We start from the raw sequence: 27,356 nt of genomic DNA, 5'->3' as shown, positions 1-27,356 counted from the left end.
AACAGATCTGTTTGGGGTGGGAGAGGAACTACAGCTTTTCTAGACATACTATTCTCTCTTGATGGTACTAAAGAAGCTGAACAGGTGACAGTATGTAGCAAGTCCTCCCCCCCCCCCCACATGTATATACTGCATCATAATATGTTTAGTGTCTTGATTTGACAACTAACAGCCATCATACTTAAGCAGACATCACAGTATACATTGTTTCTTGAAATATGTTCATTTAGCTTTGTTGCTGTTTGTCCCTGTGTTTCTTTCTGTCCCACAGAAAGCTCCTGGCTCGGTCCTGTTAGGTGTCATTGGAAGGTATAGGAAGGTATAGCTTCAGGAGGCAAAGGGCTGCTGTGGACAGCCAAAATAGATGTATTGGTAGCTTGTTTAATTACTAGGCAGCAACATGTATATAGTGGTCTACAAGGCAAAGTAGGTAGTGGTGAAGAAAATGAGGGGGAAATTATGCAAAATCTAAGACTTTTCTGGGAATTCTGTCATATTTGGAACTCCTAACATCAAAGTATCCGTTGATGAGGCTCCATAATCCTCCTTGCCAGCCCGTTGGTTGTGTTGCAGTGTGAAGTGTGAGGGCATCAGTGGGGTGGTGTGTCCCAAAAGGCACATCTCTAAGTGCTGTTCTGCACCAGAGTCTAAAAGACAGCATCCTGCAGCTTACTGATATCTTGAGAAGAGGCCTGAAAATATCCAGTATCTCCTGAAACTGACCAAAGCAGAATGTGAGAAGCAGTTCTTCCAGACTTCCCAGGATGGTGCGCACAAAAATGAGTGGGATGGAAAATGCCTGGCAAACAAAGCTATATGAACATTTAGGTGTTTGCAGTATTGATATTTACCATAAAATTAATGGCAGGGATTTTCATAGCACTCTAGGAGCTGGAGGCATTTCCATGTTTCCTTTTTACTGCAATTCCTACTCACCTTGTTTTCCTAGCATTTGCTGCTTAAACCTCCCTCTCATCCTCATTTACTTTTCTATGGACCTTTTTTTTAAAGTGCCTTCTTCAAAAAAGAAAATGCTGTCTACCACTCTTCCAGTTCTCCAAGATTTTTCTAAAGGCATGTTACACCTTCAGAAATCAGTGGAACAGGTTCTTGACTTCAAGGGCATGTAGAATTTTGCACGTTGTGGCCTCGAAGTTCTCTGGGCAGACTGGTTACCTCCTAGGCACCTTTAATATGCCAATAATATTCACAGTGGCGTAGCCGTGAGCAGTGGCAGCTACAAAAGGCGATTGTCCACCTGTAAAGCAAAATCATGGAAATGCTAGTTGGACGTAAAGGAGCTCTGAAGATCATCTGTTCCAGCTTCCCACTCAAATGGTTCACGACCATTATCAGATCAGAACAGCTTTGGCTTTGCCTCCTTAGCCTTGAACTTCCTAGATGTGATGTCCCTCCTTGGAGAAAATTCTTTTAACACTTCTAACTGGTTGATGTACACGGCACTGCCTATAGCCTGGCAACTGAAAGCAAAATGTAATGTTTCTGGGGAAGACGATCCTGCAAGCAGCACTGGCAGCATTCTCATCTGTGTGCACTGTTACCCTGTTCTGCCCTGATGTGACACTGGATTTTGGTCTCGGGGGTCTGTATGGCTGAGTGTGTGTAGCATTTGGCCAAGTGTCTGTAGCGTATGGCTAAGGAAGAGGCAAGAGCTCTATCTAGTTTTATTATCGTTGGTAGTTCTGGTGTGAGCATTGAAGAGAAAAGAATGGAAAATAAACTTTTAGATTCACAAATGAAGTAACAGTTTTAAGGGGCTACTTTTAAAATTATGCTTTAATCAGATATTCCTACATTACATACTCATTTCACTGGCATTACAAAACAATTTGTTGTGAAATGCATGTCTCAAAAGTATATTAAATAAGCACAGAATTCTGACTGCTCTCAGTTTGTGAGATCTATGCCTCAAAATGTGAGAGTTATGAAATATGATTCTAAAATAAATAGTTTCACTCCTCATGGCCTCTTATAACCCTTAGCATGCTGGGAACAAATGAAATGAAGCTGCACAAAAAAATTGTTAAAACATGGCAGTGGCTGATTTTTTTTTAAAGATCTGCACCTAGAAAAACATCTTGCACAAACTGTGAATCCAGACTGCTGTAATTCAAACAGTAACTCCATTGATCAATGTATGGAATGAAAGAAATTCCTATGGAATGTAGGAAACTGTAGAAAGAGAAAGACAGCCACTAGAGCAGTCCATATAAAGAAAACAGTCAAGCAGTGTGTGCTTTGAAAAAAATCCTTTTATTTTGTAATCAGGTTTTAGATATGATGCTGACAGGCAATTAATATTCACTTTGCTGGGCTTCATTATGAGGGTTAAACACATTTTGTTGTAAGTGAATTTAATTCAGAAGCTAAGCAATAAAATTCCCATTCATTTTCACCTTTTAGACAAAGAGTTAGAAGGGAATTTTAAAATTGCTTGTCAGGAGCATGACTGTCATAAATATGTATGATGTCCAAAAACCATGAATGAAATAAAAAGAGAAGGATCATGTTTAGGCATACAATTAATCTGCTTTCTTTCTCATCTTGGGATCCTCTTGGAAATTAAGTAGAAAAATGTCACAAGTATTCAAATGTAGTTTCAATTTACCTTTCCCTAGCTCTAAATTTCTAAAAGTTGAAACTGTGTGTGTTCCATAGAGCGTTGTTTCTTTTCTGTAGTGGAGGATGTTTAATTCACTGAAGAGAGTGAACTCTGGAAATATTCCTAGTACACCAATACAAAAATGATGGAGTAATATGAGTAATGTATAAATCTTCTGTGGACGTGGTTTAGATTTCAAAGTTTTCAACAGAAAAAAATATGGAACGAAAGACTGAGAGCCTGTCAGCTATGTAGAATAATTTCAGTAGTCAGCACCCAATCCTCTGACTGGGCTGAATGATCTATAATTTCACATAGAAGTAGGCTTGTGTGAATTAAAGGTAATTATGATATTAAACAGGCTGTGAAGGAATATCAAAATATGCTTTGGGAATAAAGATATGCCAATACACATATCTGGCATTACTTTTCTTCTTATTATGCCCCTACACAGGAATCACTGATACATGTTTTAGAAGTCAGAGTTACAAATATTGGAATATTTCCACATCTACCACAAAAAGTGACAAAGATATATCACAGTTATTTATATAGAAGTGATAATTACATTGCATATGGAGTGACTAATGAAAGAGGCAATTGCTGTTTATTCCTCCCAAACGGTATATTCCACTTTTCTATTTTAGGATGGTCATAAAGCATCTTTTTATTACTGCATTCATTTTACATCATAGAAAAAATGGTTGAAGTATTTACAGACTAGGAAGTCTTCACTGATACACTGGTGGATAGAAGAAGAGTCAGTCTGGAGAGTTTATGTACAGAGTTGGTGGTAGGTCATTTTCTCTGCTTCACACTGTAACGTAGGAGGGGACACCTGTAGGCAATTTTACATGTGTGGATTAAAGGAAGATGTCAAAATCCATTCTAGGCAGTTGCGTCATTGAATAACATCAGTGTATCTATGTTTAGATGGATGCAAGAACTTTTTTTTATATTATGAGAAAGGAGAATAATAGTGTGATCAATATCTTTTGAAGTAGAGTAACTGTTGGGGTTTTGAAGTAGATAAGTACCCTTCTGGCTGGCAAGGGCCAGCTGTCCCGGCCGTGCCCCCCAGCTCCTTGTGCCCCCCAGCTGCTCGCTGGCCGCCCGAGAAGCTGAGAACTCCTCGACGGAGTATAAATGTGGCCCAGCACCAGCTGAGCTCAGCGTGTGCCCCCAGCGCTGCTCCCACCACCCCCAGTGCCCCCTGCCTCGCTAGGCGTGCTGGGCCCAGCCGACAGCAGGTCAAGTGTGTTTTCCCAGAGCTGTCCAATTTATAGAAGTATTCAGTTAAAACATGGCTGAAACATCATCAAATAAAGTTCTGGGACCATATTTTAAGATGTGCTGGAAAAACAGGGAAGATTTTTCAATGGATTTAAAAAAAAATTTTAGTAATAAGCTGTAGAAATGTATTCTGCTTCTTTAATTATGAACCACAAAAAAAAATGTGGTTCCACAATCATTATCCAGCCATGAAAAAGTGTTTATTTGGTATCAATCAGGCAGGACGTTTTACTGGTTCAGATGAAATTTTTCTGTATGCCTGCATCTGATCCCGAGCTGGGCAGTCCAGGTATACACAAATTTCAACGTAATGCTTGAGGCTCAATTCTGCCATGCTGGCCTTATAGTACCAGTGAGGAGACCAGCAGCTCCTGGCAGACTGTAAAGGCAGTCTATAGGACGCTAAACTAGAAAATGCTGCCTTAACATTAAGTGGTGATTGTGTTTTAATAGAAATCCAGAAACCTTGGAATCTGAATTTATTTTATTGTTAAACTATCCCAGAATTATAATCCAAAGGCATTTGGCATGGCTTCATGTTTTATTTCACAATGAGATAATGTGCATCAATACATCTCTCAAAATAATTACTTGTGTATTGTAACAATTTTGTTGTGTTGCCTTCATGAATTAAAAAAGGCTAATTAAAAAAGCTGTTGTAAAACAAAGACAAAATGATGTATGAAAGTAATCAGAGTTCACCAGGCATTTGCAGTGCCTGTTGAACTAACTTTTCTGGCCTGTCTGACATCTCCTTTCCACTCAAAAATGGCACAGTGAGCAAGTTAATTTCATTGGTGGCTGTGGTAAGTACATGTTACAGTCCTGTTAGCAGTTAATGACCCATCAGTAAAATAAATTTTCATTTCCAAAGGGAAGTATGTGATTTTTCCAGTTGTCTGTGGAGGGCATGTGCTTTTTTTCCCCTCACTTTTCAGCATATTATTCCTCTGCCTTGTGTCCACTATTTGTTTTTCTTCAAGAGGGCAAACCCTAACCATTCCTCCTTGAAGTGCTCCACATCTCCCTGGTGCTCGCTGTATTTGGGTGCAGAAAGCATGCCAGAGAATTAGGCTTGTATTTTCATTCTGTCGCATGACTGGACTAAGTACAAACACAGGTCTTTATTTCAGACTTGTCTTAATGGAAATAAACGAGCAATAAGTATCCAATCTTTAGTCTGAAATATCTGTAGCTGCCCCATAGGTGAAGCTGGATGAAGCAGCATAAGGTCCTGCTGTTAGCAACCATCACCAGCTGCTTCGAAACTAGACTGAGCAGCTCTTGTTCAGAAAAAAATTCTGCCACCACATACTGTATTAATGTTTGTGGGGATTCCAGAGTGGTTGCATAATTTGAATGAATTTGCCATACTTGTGCATTTCGGATCATGTAGTCCCCAAAAGAAATTTTTTATTATTATAAAATCACAACTAGGTAAGTTAAATTAAAAAAAAAAAAGGTGTGCATGTGTGTGTGTATATATATACACACGCATGTATCTCAGCAGCATTGATTGAGAGCAGGGTACAGGCTTGTGGTCCCTTGGTACATCACCCAGCTATCATGGTTACTACCTGAGCCCTCTGGCAGCTTGCACAGCAAGAGTTACTCACTCCTTGGTTTTTAGACTGTCTCCTTAGTGGCGTGTTTTGTGGAAAATAAAATGGGACTTCCAAGTGGGAAGTCAATCAGTGGCTCTCTACACTATGAAAACTATTTTGAAATGAAAGGATAAGAAAAAATGGGAAAAATAAATACTTTAGAATCAGATATAGATTATTTTTAATGTCTATTACTATGTGGCCTGTCTGGGTCTCTTTTCACCTTTTTTTGTCTCTCAAGATTTTAACTTCTCTGAAATGTTGTGCTCGGACACTTTCCGTTCCCTTTGTTTTTCAAGACACTTGCACAACCGTTCTACCGTTGTACTGTTACAACCAGTTCTGGGTGGAGGTAAAGGGTGAAGGAACTCTAAAGGTAGGGTTGACCATCTGTTGTAATCCTGTCTCTTGGTTGCAGAACCACAGAAGCACAGAATGGTTGAGGCTGGAAGGGACCTCTGGAGGTCATCTGGTCCAACTCCCCTGCTAACCCAGGGCACTTACAGCTGGTTGCCCAGGACTGTGCCCAGATGGCTTTTGAATAACTCCAAGGATGGAGAGTCCACAACCTCCCTGACTAACAAATGCCAGTGCTCCATCACCCTCACCATGAACAAGTGTTTCCTTGTGCTCAGAGGGTTTCTCGTGTTCCACTGCCTCTTCTCCGGTCACTGGGCACCCCTGGGAAGAGCCTGGTGCCATCCGTGTTGCACCCTCCCTTCTGAGGTTTAGATAAATTCACAAGAATATAATAGTAAGGTCTTGTGTGTCAGGTCCTTGACATTCCTTGGAGAAAGTTGTCTCTAATAGCTAGAGAAATGTGAGGCTTCAAAGGTCTCAAGCCCTCTTTTCTGCAGCCACATTTTCTGATGTCCTATGGAAAACATGTATGTGTGCACGCACGCGTGTGTGTATATGTAGATAGATAGATCTATATACATAAAAATATGTATATATATAAAGAAGCCTTTGGCACAATATGAACTCTTTGCTGCTACGACTGAACCGATGGACCAGGTGCCACTTTCTGAAAAAGTGTTTATGAAGGCAAAGAAAAGGCACAAAAGGAAGGACAACGGTGAAAACATCCACCCCGTTTTAACTAAATATATTAAGTTGCCATTCAAATACAAAACTGCTTCACAAGGAGGTTGTTTGTTATTAACAGTTTGCTGCCATAAGCTGTATTACTAAGTAGCTATTACTTTTATTAATTAGTAGCAGTTACTATTAACCAGCAAAAGTTACAAAGCAAGACAGGAGTGTAAAGCTACTGGCAGTATTGCTGGTATTTCTTTTCAACACTGGTTTTCATCCAGGTCAGAACGTTTAGCCTGCTCTTGGTTCCCTTTCAGACAGGCGCAGACCTCTCCACTGGGAAACGACTCCAGATATCTACTCACTGTTTTTTTAAAAACCTGCCTTTATTCTCTTGCGCATCAGAATTTTCTAGGTCACTTCAGGCCACTGCAGATGTTCACGTACCAGATAGGAGAGTGTAGCCAAATGCATTAATAACTATGTGACTTTGGCTACGCGGTCATGTAACAGAACCACAAAATTTCAGTTGCAGAAGGAGACATCCTGTTAGATCCAAGATAAATGTCTTGCCCTGTTGAGTCTGAAGTTCTGCAGTTGCATTCTATAAGCCAAAATAATTTTTTGATTATTTTCCTTACTTTAAAATAACATAAAACCCCCTTACATAGGACCCCACAGGCTTTATCAGCTAGTTCCTCGGTGTTATTCCAAAACAAGCGATGCAGCTGCCAGATAGACCACTGGGAACTGGCCTGGCTCACAAGGAAGTTAATCTTTATGGAAAAGTTCTTGGGGACTTTGTGGGGAAATTGATACTTTTGATCTCCGTATTGTAAATTTTAATGTTCTGATTATACCTTATACTTTCAGCTGCAATGATCATGTAAAATTGTAATTTATGTTTCTGTGAAACATATTTAGCATTTAAACAAGGGGATGATGATTAAACACGAGGGTGATGAAATAACTGGTGAATAGAAGTTTGGTTTTACTGTCAACCATATGTTTCCACATTTGCGTAGTCTCAGTTTGGGTACTGGGGGTAACTGCTATATTACATAAAATTGTCACAGCTGTACTGAAAGCAGCAGAACTACTGTAATTCACCCCGTCTGAAGATTTGTTACACTACTTTGTTTTTCTAACAACTACAGAGCTTTTGAGAACCAAGAAACCAATTTAAAAACAATCTTTCCTCCTCAAGTTTTGGAACTGTTTCAAGTTTAACCTATTACCTCATGGTTTTGCTGCTACTTGAGTGCTCCTTATTACTGCAGCATTTTGCATGTGGAGTAGCATGTAAAGAGAAGATCAAAGCTCACTGAGTGCTGCCGTAAGTCCTAATGTGCAGCTTTCAGGGGATGAACCTGAACTTGTGGAGGTCAACAGGGCTTTTATGACCTACTGGATGCCAGTGGAAAATCAGTGCAGGTACTCGAAGTAGGAGCTGTACCTACTCTGTTCCTAAGCAACCCATGCTTGGCTGTTGAACCATTAACCTTAAAGGAGGACTGACTGAGACAGTTCTGGATTTTTCCACTTGTTTCTTTCTTGTTAATCATATTTTCTGGTACCTGTTTTTTTCTTAAGATACATTTTTCCAAGGGATGAGTTGTGATTTCACAGTGGAGTTTCCAATAAATGGATTTATCAAGATATAAACTGCTTTAGCAAAACTATACCCAGATGCATCAGCTTCTAGGTTTCTCCCATAGAAGTCAAGCTGAAAATGTGACCTTAGTTGAAGCTATATTCTCCCTTCACAATCACGTTTTATGTGCGCATGCATACACATGTGCAAGGAGGGTAATCTTCTCAGTTATGGAACATACTTATTTCTCAAATCCTTTGGCCAGAAAAATAGGTTATCTCAGTCGATTTCAGAGTACTCATGCTATTAGTGCATGCTCAGAAATGTGCATGTGGGAAATACTATTCAATTATTAGGACAGTTTGTAAAACAAACCAAACCCCCTGTATAAGCTTAATTTTCTTTTCTGGTACAAAGACTGGTAAGAGAGACGGAATGCCTAGATCCTGTTCTCTTTACATTTCCCTGATAGCTGTGTAAATGCAGATAGGGAATGGGAGAGAGGTAGAGGTTTGGAAGATTACTGTGACATTTTTGTTGTCGAGACTGACAGCACATTCAAGAGACCGAAGACTTTGATGCCTGTTGGTCTCACAAGCCCATTGCTGTTCAGAGGGCTGGTCGTGGCCTGCACAGCATATGCCACAGAACAGGACTAAGCTGTGGTATGTCATCAGGGAATAGGGCTGCAGCGCTACCTGTAGTATTTTCCAAAAAGCCTAAGGTTTGAAAAATGCCTCCTTGATGCTGGAGCTTGGTGCATCGGATGGGATGCCTTTGTCCAGTGTTTTTGTCAAGAAGCTGCTGTAGAAAGTCAGACCAAAGGTGAAATCATATCTGACTACATGTGGCATGGCGCCGGAGGCAAGTGGTTCCAGCTGATGGTGGAGGAAAGGGCAGACAGCTGAAAGGGTCTGGAGAACTCACTGCTCGGGGCTTGGAAAGCTTAGCCTTTAGCCTGCATGATGCTGTAATTTCCACTACCTGAAGACTTCCGTTGAAGTCCTGACACATCAAAGAGCGTGCTTTAGTTCAGACGTAATTAAAACCTTAGGCAACATAGTTCTGTTATTACTAACACACATTTGTGCTCACCACCAGTGAAACTGGGGAAACCAGTGTCTTACAATACAAATGAGGGTTCAGACAATGAAAATAAAGAGCAAAGTCTATAATCATTGCCAAAAAATGCCAACAACCTTGTGGTTGTTTTTATTGTGTGGGTTTGTGGTTTGTTTTTTTACTTTCTGAATATTCTGTTCAAATGAGAATTAACAAAAATGCAGTAAATTCTAAGGACATTACTTTTTCTTCTCATCACAACTGTAATAGCCTTGAGAAAGTAACCTTTGAAACTTAAGCCAAAAGTACATTTTTTGTCAACTGACTTTTTAAAAGCAGAAAGCCAACATGCCAACACACTTTACATGGATGTATAAATATTGGATACAGATGCAAATCAGCTATGTTCTTCAAGTTTGGGACAGCATGCAGTTGAGACTTATCTGGGAGAGATTTTCAACTGTGTATCAGGCGCTAAGACTTCAGAATAACTGCTGTATGCTACTTTTATCTTCTTGTCTTTTTTCCAGCTCTTGGATCAAATAACATTTGAGTGAACTAAAAATGTAAGTCACCAAAAATAAATAAGAGTTCTGCATTTCTCTACCTACGCTGGAGGAAATCAAATTACTTTTGGCTATTCACATGTAAAACATAATATATTCTTACTGTGGCAAAAAAAAAAAAGTTGTTGTTGTTCATTTTCTTTCCCTTTGGTCATTCAACTTTAAAATCTGGGTAGAATCTAACAGATGATTCAGTTATTCTAGACATAATCTATTGATTAAACCACGTTGGATACAAGAAGTGGAGAGCTGCTCTTGTGGGCAGTAAGTTCCAGAGACAAAAGAATTAGTTCAATAATTAAACACGACAGTAGAGCTGTTAAAATGAACGTTAGCATGTTGGAAAATGTATTATCTACTACTTGACTTTGAGTCAGTGATCTTACTGAGGATCTAGTCTACCCAATTTAGTTGCCAGGCAGCAATCAATGTTGTCAATGCCAAACTCAAGCTTTGGCATACATATCAATTCTTACTTACATGCTACAGTTTGATTAAAATTGTGAACTGCATTGAAGAAATAGCTGATCCAAGCAGTTGTTCTGACGTTGTCACACTGCTCCTGACATGCTTCCTTGGAAACAGCACAAGGGAAATGTAGCTTTGAATCAAAGGAAAAGTTTGTCTTAGTGCTCTCAAGTTTCTGAAGCTGCTGCATGAGACTGCCCCTGGGGCTGTATGATGGCAGCTGATAGGGGTGGAGTGAGAGAGTGGGATGTGTGCCCGCAAACCTGGCCATACCCTGCAGACAGGCTTCTGTCTTCAGCTACATGGAACATCTCAGACCTCCGACACTTCTGCATGGGGCATTTTTGGAAAAAATCAGCAGTTTATTAGTGTTCCGTGGTATTATTTCAGTTGAAAGTGTGGGGTTAAAATAACAAAAAAAAGATGATAAGTCTTGTTTGTAGAACTTGTCATAGTATATTGGCCTTTTTGGTGATATCTAACAGAGCTAGCAGTGAGGCCAGTATAAGCCCATACCTGTGGATTTATTCTGAACCTGCAGTATCTCTGGCTGTGAAGAGAGTCCCCGAAACACAGGTAATGTAGTGCCTGAGGCTGTACGCATCTGAAGCCGGGTGAAAGCAAAATCATGACACTGAATTACTCCATCTATATGAATGGAGTGTAAAGTCTGAAATACCTATATCTGGCATCCCATTAGTTTATCTTATGCTAAGTTCAATTAAACTTACTTTTTACTTCATTTTCTTCTAAAGGAAACTTTCATGTTCTTCTTAATGAAGATAACTATTCCCCTAATAAGTGCCTTGCAAAATATTTGTTTATGAAGTCATGTAGCTAAAATCAGATTTTCTTAGTTTACTGTTGCACAGGATCATGTGTGAGGTCCGTGGTGGGAAATCTGTGGTTTCTGAGTAGTAACAGCAGTTACTCCACAGAGCCGAAGAGAGAAAGAGCCTGCTGTATTCGCACTCAAGGGAAGAGCTGTATGCATGTGTTACAGGGATGTATTGAGTTTAACCTGGTTTCACAAGGAGGTGAGGCACACATAATTGCAGCATGTGTCTGTGCAACAGTTTCTGAGCCTACTTTGAGTCTGAGCTTGTATGCACCAGGCCTGACCCAGACACAGGGGCCTGATGGCCATCGGGTGCTTACAAGTCTGATGGAGCAGGAGCAGAGGAAGCAGGAGAAATGCTGTTGTACCAAGAGAGGGACTGCCTGGAGAACCAGCGCATTTGCATAAGTGTTTTAGAAGCTGGAAAAGCTTTAGTAAGTGCTCACCCTTTCCTGACAACGGAAGGTACAATCCTGGTCCAAAGGAGGCCTTGGCACCCCTGGTGCTGCCAGTGGTCTTGTGCAGGGTGGCCAGCTGATGTCCCCTGTGCTGGAGCAGAGGCAAAGGAGAAGCCAGCTCCTTCCCCACGCACCAGGCAATAGGCACCAGGCACCACGCACCATGCACCACACAACAGGCACCAGGCACCACGCACCATGCACCACGCACCAGGCACCACACACCACGCACCACACACCAGGCTCCAGGCACCACACACCACGCACCAGGCTCCAGGCACCGGGGTGGCAGTGGAGGGTCCCCCGAGCTAAGATGCTCCTGCACAGAGGGGTTTTCCCAGCTTAGTCTAAAGTGTCAGGAGAAAATCAAACTAAATAAGCAGAATCCAACCGAGTAAGCAAGATGAAAGGGTGCTTTTGCTTCTGTAATTGTGATCCGTCATTAAGGGACAATTACTGAAAAAATCCGTCCTGAGGTGAAAAGTAGCCCTTGAACAGCATGTTTATTTCTGTCCCGGCTTTCTTGGCCTAAGTTTCAATGGGAAAGCTGTGGCAGATGAAGTTGGTCAGCATTTAGGAAACTGGTATTGTTACAAAAAGAGAAAAAACACAATGTAAATCAACAAGGTGGTTTGAGCTTTTGACAAAAGTGTATCTAAAACCAAACAAAGCTTTTGGTGGGTCTGGCCCTCCTGGTCCCTGGCGGAATTTGCCACTGCAGCAGAGTGCGCTTTTGCAAATTATACTCGCCTGTACAGTTTCTGACTGTGAAAGCTTTCTCTGGCCCTAGGCTGCCATTAACAGTGTGCTGTGGGATGTGATCATTTATACTAATGAGTCAGTTTAAGACAAGAAGGTCTTTCACTTAGGGCTTTAGCCAGGATTTTAACTTAGAACTTTTTGTACCAGAAGTGACATTTTTAAGATATTTTGTTTAATCTGTTCAGTGCATTCACTGGGGAAATGAAAAAACATGAGCATAATAAAAGCATATGTGATTTACACTAAGATATAAAAGTAGTGTAATGTAGCTCTTGGGAAATGAAATTCTTGGGAAAAGGAAGATGGAAGAAGTAGGATTATATTGGCTGGATATTTTTTTCTACATTTTTACTGATGCATCCATGCTATAAAAGCATTTAGCTGTAAGAAATATTCATGTCCAATACAAGACATATTTTTAGATTTTATTGTTCCCATATCATCTACCTCACAATCATTTTTCAATTTCCCTGAATCCTGGCCCTTTGTAATATCAGATCTCTCAGCTACTAAACCAAATAGTGTAGAGAATATACTTAGAAGAATAAAAAGCAATAATAAATGTCAAGTACATAAACTGAAGAATATTTATGAAAGGGATGCTCCTGGAAGACAACGGAAGTCCTTCTAAGGACTTGAAAGTAAAACTTTAGTAACTTTAACAAGTATCAATTTATGTTAGTTAATGTAAGAGAATGAATAGCTTAGTCATCTGAGAGGAATACAGTTCACCAGGTCTCAAGGTGCTGTTTAAGAGTCAATGATGCACAAAAAAATCCTTGATTTTTCATTACCTTGATAGGTCTGTAGCCCTTAATTTCAACAACAACAACCACAACAAACAAAACATCAAAAAACCTAACCCCCAGTTACTGCAATATTTCTATTTTTCTGCTCTGATCTAACCTGGCCTAGAATGAAGTGATTTTCCACCCTCAGATCAGTGGAAAGTCTCATAAAGCTTTGCCTAAAGCTCTGATGATGTCCTATAGACTTATCAGCCTTTGGCACACAGAGACCGTGCCAGACTGTGGAAGCCACACAAATAGATCAGCGATTTGTTCCTCTCCTGTGCCACTGAATGCCTGCCCGCGGGCAGCCTCTCCAGCCATGCCTGGGATAACGCTTGCCCTCGGCTGTTCCTGGGTAGGCTTGTGGCTCTGCTTGCAAGCTCAGACTGTAGGCAGCATAGGCATTTGGCCCGAACGTAAGCCTCACTGGGTGCACAGGCTCTGGCTTTTGATGCTGTGATGGAACAGATGTTGTGGGAGTGGTGTGAGCAGGGAGCATGACACCTGCCTTCTTACAGCAGCACTGACTATGCCTGCGGTGGTCTGGGGCAGGATTTTCTGACATGAGAGAGAACCTGGGTCATTCACAGTGTTGCAGGAGAAGTGGAAAGGTGTGCTAAGTGACTCAAGGGAAATACAGGGAGACTGTAGTGTTTCAGATCATCTAAGAGATATGGTGTGGTAGGTGTGAAGAGGAAAGGACCATTTCTGGGTGAAGGTTTCTAATTTTCTAATTTTCATGGAGTGAGTTGTAACCCACAACTCCCATCTGCTCATATCCTTCTCATGCCCCTGGTCCAAGGACGGAACCTTGTAGCAGAGATGGATGGGGTCTAGCAAAGGCAGTAGGAGCAACTGCAGGAACTGCTGATTAAGTGTTCTCTGTCCTGGCTTCCCATTAAATCTCTTTATATGGAATGAGAATTTATATCGAGGTCAGTGTGCCAGACTATGTAAGTGTCTTTAAATAGGTGTCCATTTTTCCACATTTGGGCAGGCACTCTGCTGGCATTTACAACTGTTAAATCTAGGAAAGTGTCAGATGGCTTTCCCAGCACTTCCAAGGAGAATTGTCTTCGTCTTAGAAATACATATTTTGGCAATGAGGGTGTTGTTCACAGCCTTGCAAGAATTTTCCCCCTTAAAATTCAAGATAAAAAAATAGAGAGGGGAAGGGAAAACAAGAACAGCAATGTAAACTTTTTTCCCCAAGAAAATACACAGCAGACTAGTTTAATGTATTTTGTCTGATTTCCAAGATCATTGTGAAAGAAATAGGACAAGGCAATAATTCACATCTGTTTTGTTGCGAATGTAATGGAAATTAAAACATGTTCTAGCTTAGTTGTTGTAGGAGAGCGCACACAGCAGAGCTGACACTGGTGATTCGTAAGACACGTTCTTTCCTAAACCAAAACTCCAGTCCAATTCACGAAGTGCTGTGTTGCTGCCTAGTGGTGAAATGCAAAAGCTCCTGCTCTCCTTTGATCACTGAAGGCCACTTGTCCCTCTGGCTGGCAATGACATGGCCTGTACCGCAGTTCACATATTTATACCGCACATAAATTTTCATAAAGCCAGTGTCCTGCCTTGCCCTGGCAGATACCATTGGGCAGCTGCGACGTTCAGTACAGACTCATAATCCTCGTGCAGCTGCGCTTTGTCCCGTTATCCTTAGGAAGGTGGATGCCAGCGAAGCTTGCGCTTTCCCTCTCACACACTCACCTGCCCTGCCTGAGCAAGGCTGCATGCAGCAGCAACTTCGCATCGTTCACAGCACAAGAATGGCCCCAAACCCATTTTAGTACCAGCTTTGTCACAGGGAAGTAGGTGGAATATGCTTCTGTATTTCTAAAGAAATAGTAAAGTTCCTTAAACTTATACTTTTGCATAAGGTTTTGTCCTGCCACCTTGTGCTGCACCCCTTCTCAGCTGAGCTTCTGCTCACCCCAAGTGCCCTCCTGAGCCTCCAGTCACCCCTCGGCCGTGGGGCTTCTGCTGCATCAGTCCCTCTGATCCCCCTGGGGACTACTCCCTTCCCCCAGCCTATTTCCATGTTCTCCCCGACACAGGTACCAGCAGAGCACCCCACCCCTTCGCACCTCTTTTCCAGTTAATTCTCCTCCCTTTCCCTCCCCCTGCCGCTCTCTGTCCAGGTACCGTGGCCAGGATTATGGCTCTGTGTGTGGCCATGGGTACAGCCTTTAACTCGGCGAAGCCCAGCCATGCAGCCTTTATCTCAAAAACAGCCCTGTCATCTTCCAGGACTGAACCATCCTCCTAAAGCCAGGTGTTTCAGAGAAAGAAGATGCTGCTCATCTATCTCATGTTACTGGAGAACTTGATGTAATTTTCTGCAGACACCTGATCAGGTCAGATCTAGTAATTCCACATCCAGCAAAGGCGGCTCCTGTTTGTGACCTGCTGAGTGCCAGCACCGGACACACAGAAACATAAATGGCACTCTGCGGCCACAGGAGAAGTTAGTTTCTGTCATGCTGTGGTGACTGTGGACGATGCCCAGTGCCAGAGGAACCACAGGTCAGACAGCTGGAGCTTTTGTAGTTTGTTTGGTTTCAGAAGAAGATGTGCGTAGCCCTTTCATAAAGCTCTGCCCAGCTTTACCATTCTGTTTCCATATTCTGCTAACTCCTGTTCCACCCAGCCTTAAAGATAACATTACTAAAGTAGTGCAGGACCAAAGCTCACATCCTCTGAAATGGATGAGAACATTCCTACTGACTTCAGAACCAGTGCTAGGTCTCTGAGGAAAATCTGACTTTTTTTTTTTTTTTTTTTTTTTTTAACAGGGCAGAATGCACTGTAAATTTAAGGTTCAGGCAAACTTGTTGATCAGTTCTGATTCCTTCTTGATCTTAAAGATCAACAAAATGTTCTGTTGTGCTGACAAAACACATTTGAGGTAGTACTAGGGAGATGGATGCAGTAGTGTGTTACCCATGTTCTAAGAAGTAACCTCGACTGAGAAACATTTATTTCCCTGAGATAAACGATATATTTTAGCAGAATGGGATTAGATGCACTTTTTGAAGTTTAAATGCAAAATATTATTTAGCAAATATATTAACAATTAATAATTGTGAGAAAGTACACAAAACCTTATCCTTGAAATATATTTTTCCGACTGAAATCTAAATAAATGTAAATAATGATCTGATACTGTGCCTATATTGTGTACCAGCTGGGGAAAACATTTATGACTCAGTGTTAAACTGAGCTGTGGAACAAGATAAAGAAGTCTGTGGAGCAGCCTTCTGCACATTCCTGCGCCTTCCTCTGTCACGTAAGGGCAGTTGTTCTCATGGATGTAAGCAATTACCTACCATAAAACTTATCAGCAGATAGCACATGTGAACACGTCCCCTGGTTCGCAACAGGCTGAGTGAGCTTGCTGTGCGCTGCAGATGACACCTTGTTTGCTGCAGTTTGCTGAGACCAGAACTGTGCATGTACAAAGGAGCAAAGTGATCCTGCTGCACAGTGTCTCCCTCAGCCATGCACAGGAATGGAAAGGCGGTGGGCAATTTTATCATAAACAAGCAGATATTAAATATGTCTGCACAGAGCTCTGTTCCTATGCAGGGTACAGGCTGTCAACAACAGCCTGTGCTTCACAGCAGTTCTGATACTGAGGGAGAAAATCAGTGCTCACTAATTCAACCTGAGATTGATCTAAATAGAAATCTTCCACACGTCTAGACATACCATGATGCTGCAGCACAACAAGCGTTCTTGTGTGCTGACAAGCAGTTTTGCTTTGTCTGGGATGAAGTGCTGTGGTACATCTGCTATCCGATCTGGCTATTCAACTGAGTAGTAAAATGAGTACTACTCTTGTTATTAGTAACTACTGCTAGTTACTCACAGAGACAACCCATGGTGCACAGCTGCCAACTCTCCAGCAGCAAATGTCATCTAAATCCAATCAGGCAGTGGAGAAAAGGAGGTTTTGTTTCTTGTCCAATCTGTCCCTCCAGGGCTGGAGAAAGACAGATTGATTCAGTCAGAGAGTGCATGCACTCCACCAGCTCAAAGCATGATGTCAGTTAAGAAAATAAAAGTTAGACAGGAAGCAATTAAAATAGTGACTCTTGATGTAACAGCAAAGCTGAAAATGTTTGTGGGTGCCTGTTGCTAAAGCCACTGATCAGCCTTCCTGAAGTCTTGAGAGTGGGTAAAGAATCCATAGCCCCAAATACTGGAAGTTGGCAGGAGTTACAAATATCAATCAGATTTCTGAAAAACTCAGTTTTTAGACTTCTGCTGTTCTTAACATTCCAGAATAGAATAGCCCAATAACTATATGCTCCATCAGTGTAATCTGACAGGGCACAGAGAAGTAATCATAGAATCATAGAATCATTTAGGTTGAAGAAGACCTTTGGGGTTATCAAGTCCAACCATTAACATAAAACGACCCAGACCACCACCAAACCCTGTCCCCAAGTGCCACATCTACGTGTCTCTGAAACGCCCCCAGTGCTGGTGCCCCCTCCCCGGGCAGCCTGTGCCGGTGCCTGACCACCCTTCCAGGGCAGAAATGTCCCCTCACCCCCACCCTAACCCTGCCCTGGCGCAGCTCGAGGCCGTTCCCTCTGCTCCTGTCGCTCCTTCCCTGGGAGCAGAGACCGACCCCCTGCCCACAGCCCCCTGTCAGGCAGCTGTAGGGAGCCATCAGGGCCCCCCCGAGCCCCCTCCTCTTCAGGCTGCCTCCCCCCTCAGCCTGTGCCCCAGCCCCTTCCCCAGCCCCTGCCCGGCTCTGGACACGCTCCAGCCCCTCAGCGTCCCTCTGGCAGCGAGGGGCCCAGGGCTGAGCCCAGGGCTCCAGGGGCGGCCCCGACAGGGCCCGGCGCGGGGGGACGGGCACTGCCCCGGCCCTGCTGGCCACGCCGCTTCGGACACCAGCCAGGGCGCCACTGGCCCCCTTGGCCACCTGGGCACGCTGGGGGCTCTGACGAGCCCCCCAGGCCCTTTCCCACTGGGGAGCTCCCCAGTCCCCTGTCCCTCGCCCGTACCTTTGCATTCAGAGCAATTGTTGGTGCCGTCAGACACAGATCTGCTACGTGCCCATGACAGTTCTAAAGAACTGTCACCCTTTGATTGCTTGAATACTGGTGCGGATACTACAATAGCAGGTTGCTTCAAAATTCCACTTTCAGAAGGCAGTGAAACTATTACTATGGCATTATAAATATGCTTAAACTCATAAAGTGAAAGAATCGTTGAAGTTGACAGTGACCACTGAAGATACTCTAGTCAACCCCCCTGCTCAAAGTAGGGTCAATTGGAGCCAGCTCCTCAGGGGTCTGGGGCTGCAAGCTACTGTTTGCCTTGTTCCACCCTCTCAGGATGCTGAGATCGTATCATGAACATCTTCTTACGATCACTACAGCAAGGCCTGCCCTCGGTTTTCACATCTCCCACTTCTTCCCTGATTCTAAGTACGGGGCCCAGCATCCCTGCCTCAGCTCCAGGGTCACCTCCAGTTCCCACTGGAACTAGCACTCTAGTTAGCTAGCACTAATTAGGCTAGCACTAATGCACTCCTGAGGTCTCCTGGACTGCTTGTGCCCTGCTGTGCTGCTCTTGCAAGGCTTCTATATTCTTGGTAATTTTTTTGCAGTGTTTAGAGGGCAAGTTGTTGCTGGGGGGTGTGTGTGTATGTTTAGTTGAAGGTCTTTTTACAGAGAAGCATTCCTGCAAGTTTGGAAATCTTGTCTTTTTCTGTGGAGGGCATCTTTAGCAATTTGCCTTTGCTTTTCGCACTCGTGCGTATGAAAATCAGAGTCCTGTTTCTCCTTCTGACCTTGCAGCCCCCAACACTTTGCTCTGTACTTGCTATATTCCTTCCACACCTGGTTCATACTCTGTTTATGAGGCCTTTTGAGCAGTTTGGTTACCCTTGAAAGGTGTAATTTCAAGACCAATTCCCTTTTCTTGTGCTAATCCTTTGGGGATGTACCAGATCCATAAGCTCGTTCTTCTTTACCACCGTGCGCACCTACACCTGTGTGGCACACGGTGGTTCCTTGTTATGGAATTGGGTGAGTCACTGTAACTGTCCAAACCTGAATCCAGGCCAAGCCATGAGGCTTTCCCAGGCCGAGCAGCCGTTGACAGCTCGGTTACCTGTGCCGCCCCGCTGCAGTTGGATCAGTAAATTGCCCCGCTTCTGCCCCCCGCCCGTTTCTGAGAGCAGGGGGGCAGCAGCTGCTGCACTCTGTGGTGTCAGGCACGCTGTGCTGCTGTGGCCTGAAGGAGCGGGTGTGCTTTAAACACAGACTGTTGTCACTGAAGGTGAACAGGTCACTGAGTAGAAGTACACGTTAAAGGGCCTTGGGTTTATGTACAAAAAGCCATGTGCACAGAAATGTATCCGGAAGGTTCTCTAGGCAAGCTGCTAACAACACGGTAAGACAACAGTCCAATACTAGATCCGAAATCCTGGAAAATGGCTTGTACGGAAGCCCCAACATTGTTGCTGGTGAGCCTGAGAGCACCCTCTCCGGACAAAGCTTTCCCGAGCAGGTGAGATGGGTAAGAGACGGCTACTGCCCGCCGCTTGCGCCGTGCCCGCGTGCCGAGCGCCGCCTCCGGGGCGGCCACGCCCCTGCGCTTTGCCCAGCAGAGGGCGGTGGGACCGGGCGCGGGCACGGAGCGGGGCGTGGCCTGGGGCCGGGAGGGCGGGGGCGAGGGCGCGGGGGCGGGGGCGAGGGCGCGGGGGCGAGCGCGGGGGGGCGGGGCCTGAGGCCGGGCCGTGCGCAGATCCCTGCGCTCCGCCGCACCGTGCGCGTCCGCACTGGGAGTTGCTGTCGGCGTTCCTTCGGGGGCGGGCGATGCGCGGCCCGGCCCCGGCGCAGCCTGGCCCCCGCAGCACGGCGCTGGCCGGCGGGCCCGTTGCGGCGGGAGCGGGGCGGGCGCGGCGTGTCCCGCCCGCAGCGCTGGGGCCGGGCTCGGCCCTTGCACTCGGCACAGCTGCGGCCCTGTTGGCGGGTTTCCCTCCCTTTTCTTTTCGCAGCGCTTGATTCACTCTGTGCAACCTAAATGATTCTATGACTTGCAGATGTGGAAATCCTCCTCTGCTTTATGTTATTGCTGTAAATATTTCTTGTTAACTGCAAAACAGATAGACTTTGGCAGCAGGGAAAAAATTTTGTTACTGCACCTCACAACAGCATCCAATGTGAAGTAACGTTCCATTACGGTTGCCGCCCGTCTCTGAATGCCGAGCGAACGGCAGGGGCTTGTGCCGGGCCGAGTCAGGGGCGACTGGGGCCGCTCGCAGCCGACACAGCGGTGCCTGACGCTGGCCGATCCGAGCCTGGTCTGGCTCAGACAGCCTTCGTAGGACGTTGCTTTTTATCCCGCTGCCTTACCGGACCGTGCCAGGGGGCTGCCCGCAGCGCGGCGCGGTGGTGGCACCAGGGCTCTTCGCAGCGGGCAGAGCCGGCTGCCACGGGGCAGAGGCGTGCCACAAGCACGGGCGGGATTGTGGACAGCAGCTCCGGTAAGAGTGTCTGAAGAGGGATGGGGGAAACACTAGGTGAACTTCAGTTATGAATTTAAAAGAAAGGGAAAGCAGTAATTTCATTCAAAGGCAGCACCCACCGCATGCCCATCCCCAGCCCTGCCTCGGCTGCGTTAAAACCAGTTGCCATGACTTTGCCTACAGAGGTGTTGGCTTCTTACGTTCAACACCTGCTTGCGCATGCTGTTCCGGCTTTTCTATGTACCTATTAAGGTTCGTTAGGTTGAAGCTGAATTTGGCTAAATGTGGCAGCTGATGTACCTGAATAATTGCTTTAAAAGGCATTTCTAGCTAAAAACACGATGGATGGAATGAGTGTGACAATCCTTAAAATATCAGCTGAACAAATATTATGGCTAAAAATCGAGTAGCTGGGGCCAAATATGACAGTCGTTTATGTGCAGCTTCAGTCTTTGCATTCATGTAGTTGAGACAGTCCAGTTCAACCACCTTCCCACAGCATGGAAGAGAACAGCAGTGTCTTTATTTTGCAGTAGTGCAACGCAGGTTGATCTTGCCACACAGGGCTAATGATTTTCTTTTGCTCCAAGGACTTGACATCAGTATTTCTTTCCTTTTTTTCAGACTTGGGCCTTTGGAACTGTATGTTTTAAAAGAGGGCTAAGATGGGTAATTCTGTCTATGTCAGGGGTGACAGCCTTGCCTTTGAATTCTGCCTCTAATACATTTTCTAGTGGTGAAACCAAGGATAAATGTACACTGTTGAAACCAGTGTTCTCGCCGGTAATCCTGTAGCCTTTGACTCTATTGTGGTAGGTTCTCTAACCCCTGTATGCTAGCATACTTTATACCACCTTCGAGGTTAGGTTGTGTGGAAGTGCAGTGTACTGGCTAGAAATGGGGGCTGTTCAGTGTTGTGTATAAGCTCTGTTAGACAACAGAGATACGAATACTCTACTCTAGGTGCCAGATCTCAGGTTTATAATTACTGTTTGTAAGTTACCACAGAGCAGTTTAATGCTGTCTGGGGACACCTCAAGGAACTTCCCTGATGCAGAGATGTCATCATAAGGAGGGACCTTGAGAATACTAGCAGTGGATGGCAGGATGCGGAGGTACAAAGAAGAACCTCACCAGCGCAGATACTATGTCTGGAAGGGTATTTACATCTGCTGTGGTAAAAGGGGGGAAAGTGAAGTATAAGACACAAATTCTATCTGTTCTTAGTGAGGTTTCACGACTTTGCCTCATCTGTGCTGTTCTACCACAGGACCTCTGTTTTCCTCACCACTTTATCTGATGGACTTAATCTGAGACCTGTGGCAGGCTGGTGTGTGAGGTAGATGTAGAAAGGAACTGCACAACGGTGGTTCCAAATACAGCCTCTTTTTTACCCAGGATCTGAAGATTTTCAGCAAAGAAGAATGTAGAAAGAGGTTAGGATGCATTTGATGAAGAAAGTGATTTAAAAATCTGACTTGCTTGGATCACTGAGATCTTTTTTCATGTCTGCTGAGAAAGCCAGCAGTTACTTAGCGGTGAGCTGGAGTTTGAGTTAAGGTAGTTTTACATGATGTAGCTACATTAAGACATACCCTAGCACTTGGTTTGCTTTTGCATAACATAAATATTCTCAAAAGGGTGAAAATGTACACCAGTAAGAAGAATTGAGACTTTTACATAAAATTAGAAGCTATAAGTTTTGTAAGGTTAGAGGAGTTGCAAAGGGAGGAAAGCCTTTAGATCTGTGTGGAGCTCTGTGTAGACTGAGATCTGAATCACTCACAGTTAAAAATAGTATCTTTTGCTTGTTTTTACTTCTTAGAAGGAGAAAATTGGTAGTTCTGTGTCTGGTATGCTGCTAGAGCATGTCTTCCCAAGGTTCTAGTTAAAATTGGTTGTAGATACTTAGCTGTTGTTACTGCTCCTTCGTTGCCAGGAAGGAGTTGTCTCTCTGGGTATATTTGGCAGAGATACTTAATTCTGAGTGTTTGCCAAAGCAAAAATGCTCTCATTTCAAAACTGAATTTTGGTCGCTGAATAGTATTTGTTATGTACACAGTGCAACTAAGGAGATAAATCTGAGAATAAGGGCATAAATAAAATCTAAGATCTGTTGTAGAAGCAGGTAATTGCAAGGGCTAAATTAAATAAATTTTAATTTTTATCCTGTATTTGTGAAACTGTGTCATGCTGTTTGTACAGAACTCTTGCTGTCTTTGAGGGCAAAGGATCTCCATTTATTTGAGAAAACAAAAGGTTACTCAATCTTCACTGAACCCACTCTGCAAGCACATTCAGCACTTCTTGTAGTTTATGGACAGCTGAAGTAAAATACATGTTGCAGGAACTACTTGTTGCCACTCAATTTCACCAAACATTTACATGTGCCTTTCTTTAGTATATGAGTAATGTCAGTTAGTCAAAGGACAAAGTATGACACATGTATTTGACTAGATGTGTTTAAGCACTAACTAGACTGGGCCTAAAGTATTAGAAGTATGTTACTGTTGTTGTAACTGCATTACAGGTTTTAAGATCTTTCTGAAATCATTAAAATCAAATGGGCTGCGCACCTCAAGAATAAATGATGTGTTTTTTGTTGCACACTTTACAGAACGAGGCTCAAAAGGACATCTTGACCTCACGGAGTTAATAGGAGTTCCTCTTCCTCCATCTGTCTACTTTGTCACTGGCTACGGAGGGTTTCCAGCATACAGCTTTGGTCCAGATGCTAACATCGGTCGACTGACAAGCGCTATAGTACCAATGCCTTTCTATAGAGATTTCGCTATCGTAGTTACGGTGAAACCAAACAGTGATCGTGGAGGAGTGCTATTTGCAATAACAGATGCCTTCCAGAAAACTATTTACCTGGGAATGAGACTTTCACCGGTTGATGACAGCACCCAGAGAATAATTATGTACTACACGGAGCCTGGTTCCCATGTGTCCCGAGAGGCTGCTTCATTTAAAGTGCCAGTGATGACCAACAGGTGGAATAGGTTTACAGTGACTGTTCAGGGAAATGATGTTGCTTTGTTCATGGACTGTGAGGAGTATCAAAGAGTTCAGTTTCAAAGGTCAGCTCAACCCTTAGTATTTGAATCTGGCTCTGGAATATTTGTTGGTAATGCAGGAGCTACAGGACTGGAAAAGTTCACAGTAAGTCTTGTCTGATAAATTCACGTGCCTCAGTGTTTTATGCATGTATGCTCTACCCAAGAAAGTCTGCTTAAAATGATTATATCTCAAATGAGGTTACAAATTACATAGTTTGTATTTTTCATATCTGGCTAGGATTCAGGCAGTGCAGATACATAAACTCTGGCTTCAAATGCAAACCTCAGAAGTTTATTAATGGTCCAGATATTAAACTCAATGCTCAGTCTGAATACTAAAAATTTCAAGGTAAATATATCATGTAAATTCATATGGCCTTTTAACGAAGAGCACACTTCAGAGTATCCATTTGCTGAACTTCTGAGAATAATACCTTCATAGGAAGTACAATTTTAAACCCTTATTAGCTAGGTGTGTTTACTTCGCATTCAACATCAGGAAAAGAATGATCTCATTAAAGATAAAGAAGTTGGAAGATATTACTTAAGCTTATCGGGTACTTCAGAGAAACAGAATGGGCTGAAACCACTACCACAAGGCTCCCAAGCCTTCTTAGCTGAGTGCAAGCATCTTTCCTGCTGGCTGGAATTCTCAGCCACTGAGCTTTAAAATGAGAATGTGGAAGCTATCAATACACGTGAGATTGAATCATTGTCAAATTGGAAGCAAAACATCACTTTTTATGTCTTGTTCTTGTACTTCAAAACTTGTACAATATTTTGTGAGATTAATATCTCTTCCCCTAAATTAGTAAAGCAGCAGCACAAAACTGAGTGGATCCTTTGCTTTAGGGGAAAAAAAGATGTTCTTTCCAAAGTTCAGGTGTACTGGCAAGTTGTGAGCTCCATCTGGTAAGCAACAAGGATAATGTACTTGTATCATTTATCTGACTAGTCTAAGCACCTAGAATTACAGGAGTATATCGATTACTAGCAAATAGGGGTGGAAAGGGAATGTAGGAAAACAGCCTGTTGGTGCTACCTTTCTTAGACAGATGGAATGACTCAATTTATGAGTCTGATTGCCTGGTTAGTAATTAAGAATGAGAAACATTCAAGAAAATAAGACTACTTTGGTACCCCACCTGGAAAACACATGTAATGATCAGTTGCTGAGATTAGCACCAATCAATCTGTAAAGATGGTGACAGGAATTCATGGTGGGTTACACTCTAAGGCATTGCTGCTGTGACAGGCTGTTCTGTATGCTATATCGAGTACACACGTTTCAGCCAGTATTCTGGTGGCTTCAGTACTACTGATTGTGACATGCACTGTACATCTTAGGCCTTTATTTCTTCATGTGTCCTATGTCACAATTGCTTTTGGGTAGCAAAACTAAACGGTTGATTCCTCCTCGAGCTCTGTTTGTATGACAAGAACTGTTTACACTGATTGCTCAAAATAGAAACAAGTCACAGCTGATGGTGCAAATGACCCTGGATGTGTGTCAGTTGCTGGTTTGCTCTGGCTAATGGGAATTTGTGAGTCTAAGGCTCTGGTTGCCAGATATGAAAGGACATAGCTATCATCAGATTTTATGGAAACAAAAGGAAATTCTAGCCCTGGTGCTTGTAAAGAAAAGTAGAAAAAAGACAACAACCAAGTATAGCTAAACCAGTGATGATGCCAGATTCTGCAAACCAGCTTTAGCAGGGAAGGCAGCAGCAGGCAGAGCCCTGGAGGGGGAACACGGTACCTCACACCCGCTGTCCCTGCCATGGCAGGCTTGGCCATGCCTGTTCCCTGGTTGGAGTAATTGACTAGCAGCAACACCTGGGACACATTAAAGCTCTCCATTTTACTTCTTTCACCAGCCAGGGACACAGATTAGAGCAAGAGGAGAAAAATGTGTTCTTCAAATATGATTCACTCATACTGTGAAAACAAAGCATCACTTCTGAGAGATGGCTTAAATGTCTGGTTGTGCCTCCATTCATGTAGAAATTTTCAGTGAGCTGTTCAGTTAGTCTGGTGCCATTCAGTATCTGAGTTGCCCATTATTAAGTTTTGAGATGAGCAGGATGAATAGATGAAGAACAGGATGGTTCAGTTCACAGGGCTATTTCAGATTGCCTGCAAACTCAGGAAGCACCAACTGCATGAGTTTTGTGGTTTTTGAAGGTACAGAAATTAGAGGATCATTAAGGATAGAATCTCAGGTTTTGTTCCTTTCTGAAATTTTCTAGAAGCCACCAGAAGTACTGCTTAAAAAGTACTTTCTTGCTTATAATTCCCCAATACATCTAGGGTGGGGAGAGAGGATGGCTGCAGAGAGGAAAGAGCCAGCGTACAGACATAGCAGTGCATACGAACGGTAGCTGCTCCTCCTCTGGAGTTTGCAGGTTTTGGTGCCATTAAGTAACAGCAAAGCATACTGCTTTTCTCATCTCAACAATTGTTGCAGTTTGCCTTACCAAGGCTCAGGCTTTCTATACCCCTGTGTGAGCAGATCTGCTGTGTGCCTGTGGTCGTACTCGGCAGACAGAGCACAACCCAGATGCCCTTGCATGGTGTGAACGTTCTAGCTCCCCGAAGAGAAGTCACTGGACTGAGAAGTATTCTGTGTCTGTCTAGAGATAAAGACTAAATCTGCTAGCTTCTTCAGGCTCTTCTCTACAGAAAATACAAAAGCACAGCAACAACAACAAAAAATGCAGCCAGCAAAACAGGAAGGGGCAGCTCATGTGTGTTGGGTGAGATGGCTCTAGATCTGAATACCTGTCATTCTGCCTACGTGTGCATCATGCCTAACTGAGCCTTCATAACAAGGAAACATCCCCCAATGTTTCTTAAAACACTTTGAATCTTTGTAATCTAAGAAATAAGACTTGAACTTTTAAAATGAAATTGTAGCTGCTCCTTCAGCATGTCCGATTGAGAAATACAGTTTGTAACTCTGAAAAAAGGACTGTTTGTTATCAGAAAATCCATCTCCTTTCTGTTTTGAAAAGGTTTAAGATGTTCTTTGCCTGACCTACTTCATCAGTTATGGGTATTTCCTTCCCATCCTTTGTCTCCCTTTTTACGGTTTCACACATACCATTTTTGCAGCTGCAATGCAGTTCTTCACTAGAAAAAGCAGACTACTTCACAGACTCTAGGACATGAACTCGGACTAGGTCCTTCAGCTGGGGCTCTGACAGTATAGTGTGGCCATTGTACTGTCACTGGGACACAAGAGTCATTGTGTTCTGGCAGCTTTGATTTTTTTCTACATTTTGCAAAAGGAAAACATAAGGACATATTTACATTTTCCAACCTGGTTTATTATCATAGAATGTTATGCTTCAGATCATTTTCCAAGCAAATCAGAAAAGTCTGGGCTTTTTTTGTTGATTTGTTTAATCCCCACCCCTCCACCTACCCCTTCACGCATGCTACTTAAAATATTACTTCCTTAAACTGTTTTTATTATTTCGTGTAGGGCTCAATTCAACATCTGACAATCAAATCTGACCCAAGGGCTACTGAAGATCATTGTGAAGATGATGATCCATATGTGAGTATTCTTATAATTACTTCTTTATCTACCCTCAGTGCCTCAGAGATTTCAAAGTCATTTGCCATTAGACATTTTTCATAAGGCTAAATGTCTGTCATTTTGGGAAAATAGTATCATACTTA

At 43.4% G+C, this 27,356-nt stretch overlaps 1 protein-coding gene across 9 annotated transcripts in view; it reads left to right on the top strand.

Annotated features, from left to right (window-relative positions):
- The window catches only part of COL15A1 (collagen type XV alpha 1 chain), a 171,947-nt gene that overhangs the window by 32,076 nt on the left and 112,515 nt on the right, over positions 1 to 27,356 (top strand). For 8 of the 9 annotated variants that reach the window (XR_013927186.1, XR_013927187.1, XR_013927188.1 and 5 more), the window contains exons 3-4: positions 23,225 to 23,772; positions 27,157 to 27,231. Coding sequence is in view for 6 of the 9 variants with exons in the window: in XM_080381190.1 (XP_080237316.1) it covers positions 23,225 to 23,772; positions 27,157 to 27,231 (623 nt within the window). In the remaining 3 variants the exon portion in view is untranslated. Of the gene's footprint in view, positions 1 to 19,863; positions 20,626 to 21,231; positions 21,420 to 23,224; positions 23,773 to 27,156; positions 27,232 to 27,356 lie in introns of those variants that run through there. The other variant, XM_080381194.1, reaches the window with a different exon arrangement.

Source organism: Falco punctatus, assembly GCF_963210335.1.
Source record: "Falco punctatus genome assembly, chromosome: 3".
NCBI classification, from domain to species: Eukaryota; Metazoa; Chordata; class Aves; order Falconiformes; family Falconidae; genus Falco; species Falco punctatus.
This window is presented reverse-complemented; position numbering and strand designations above follow the sequence as displayed.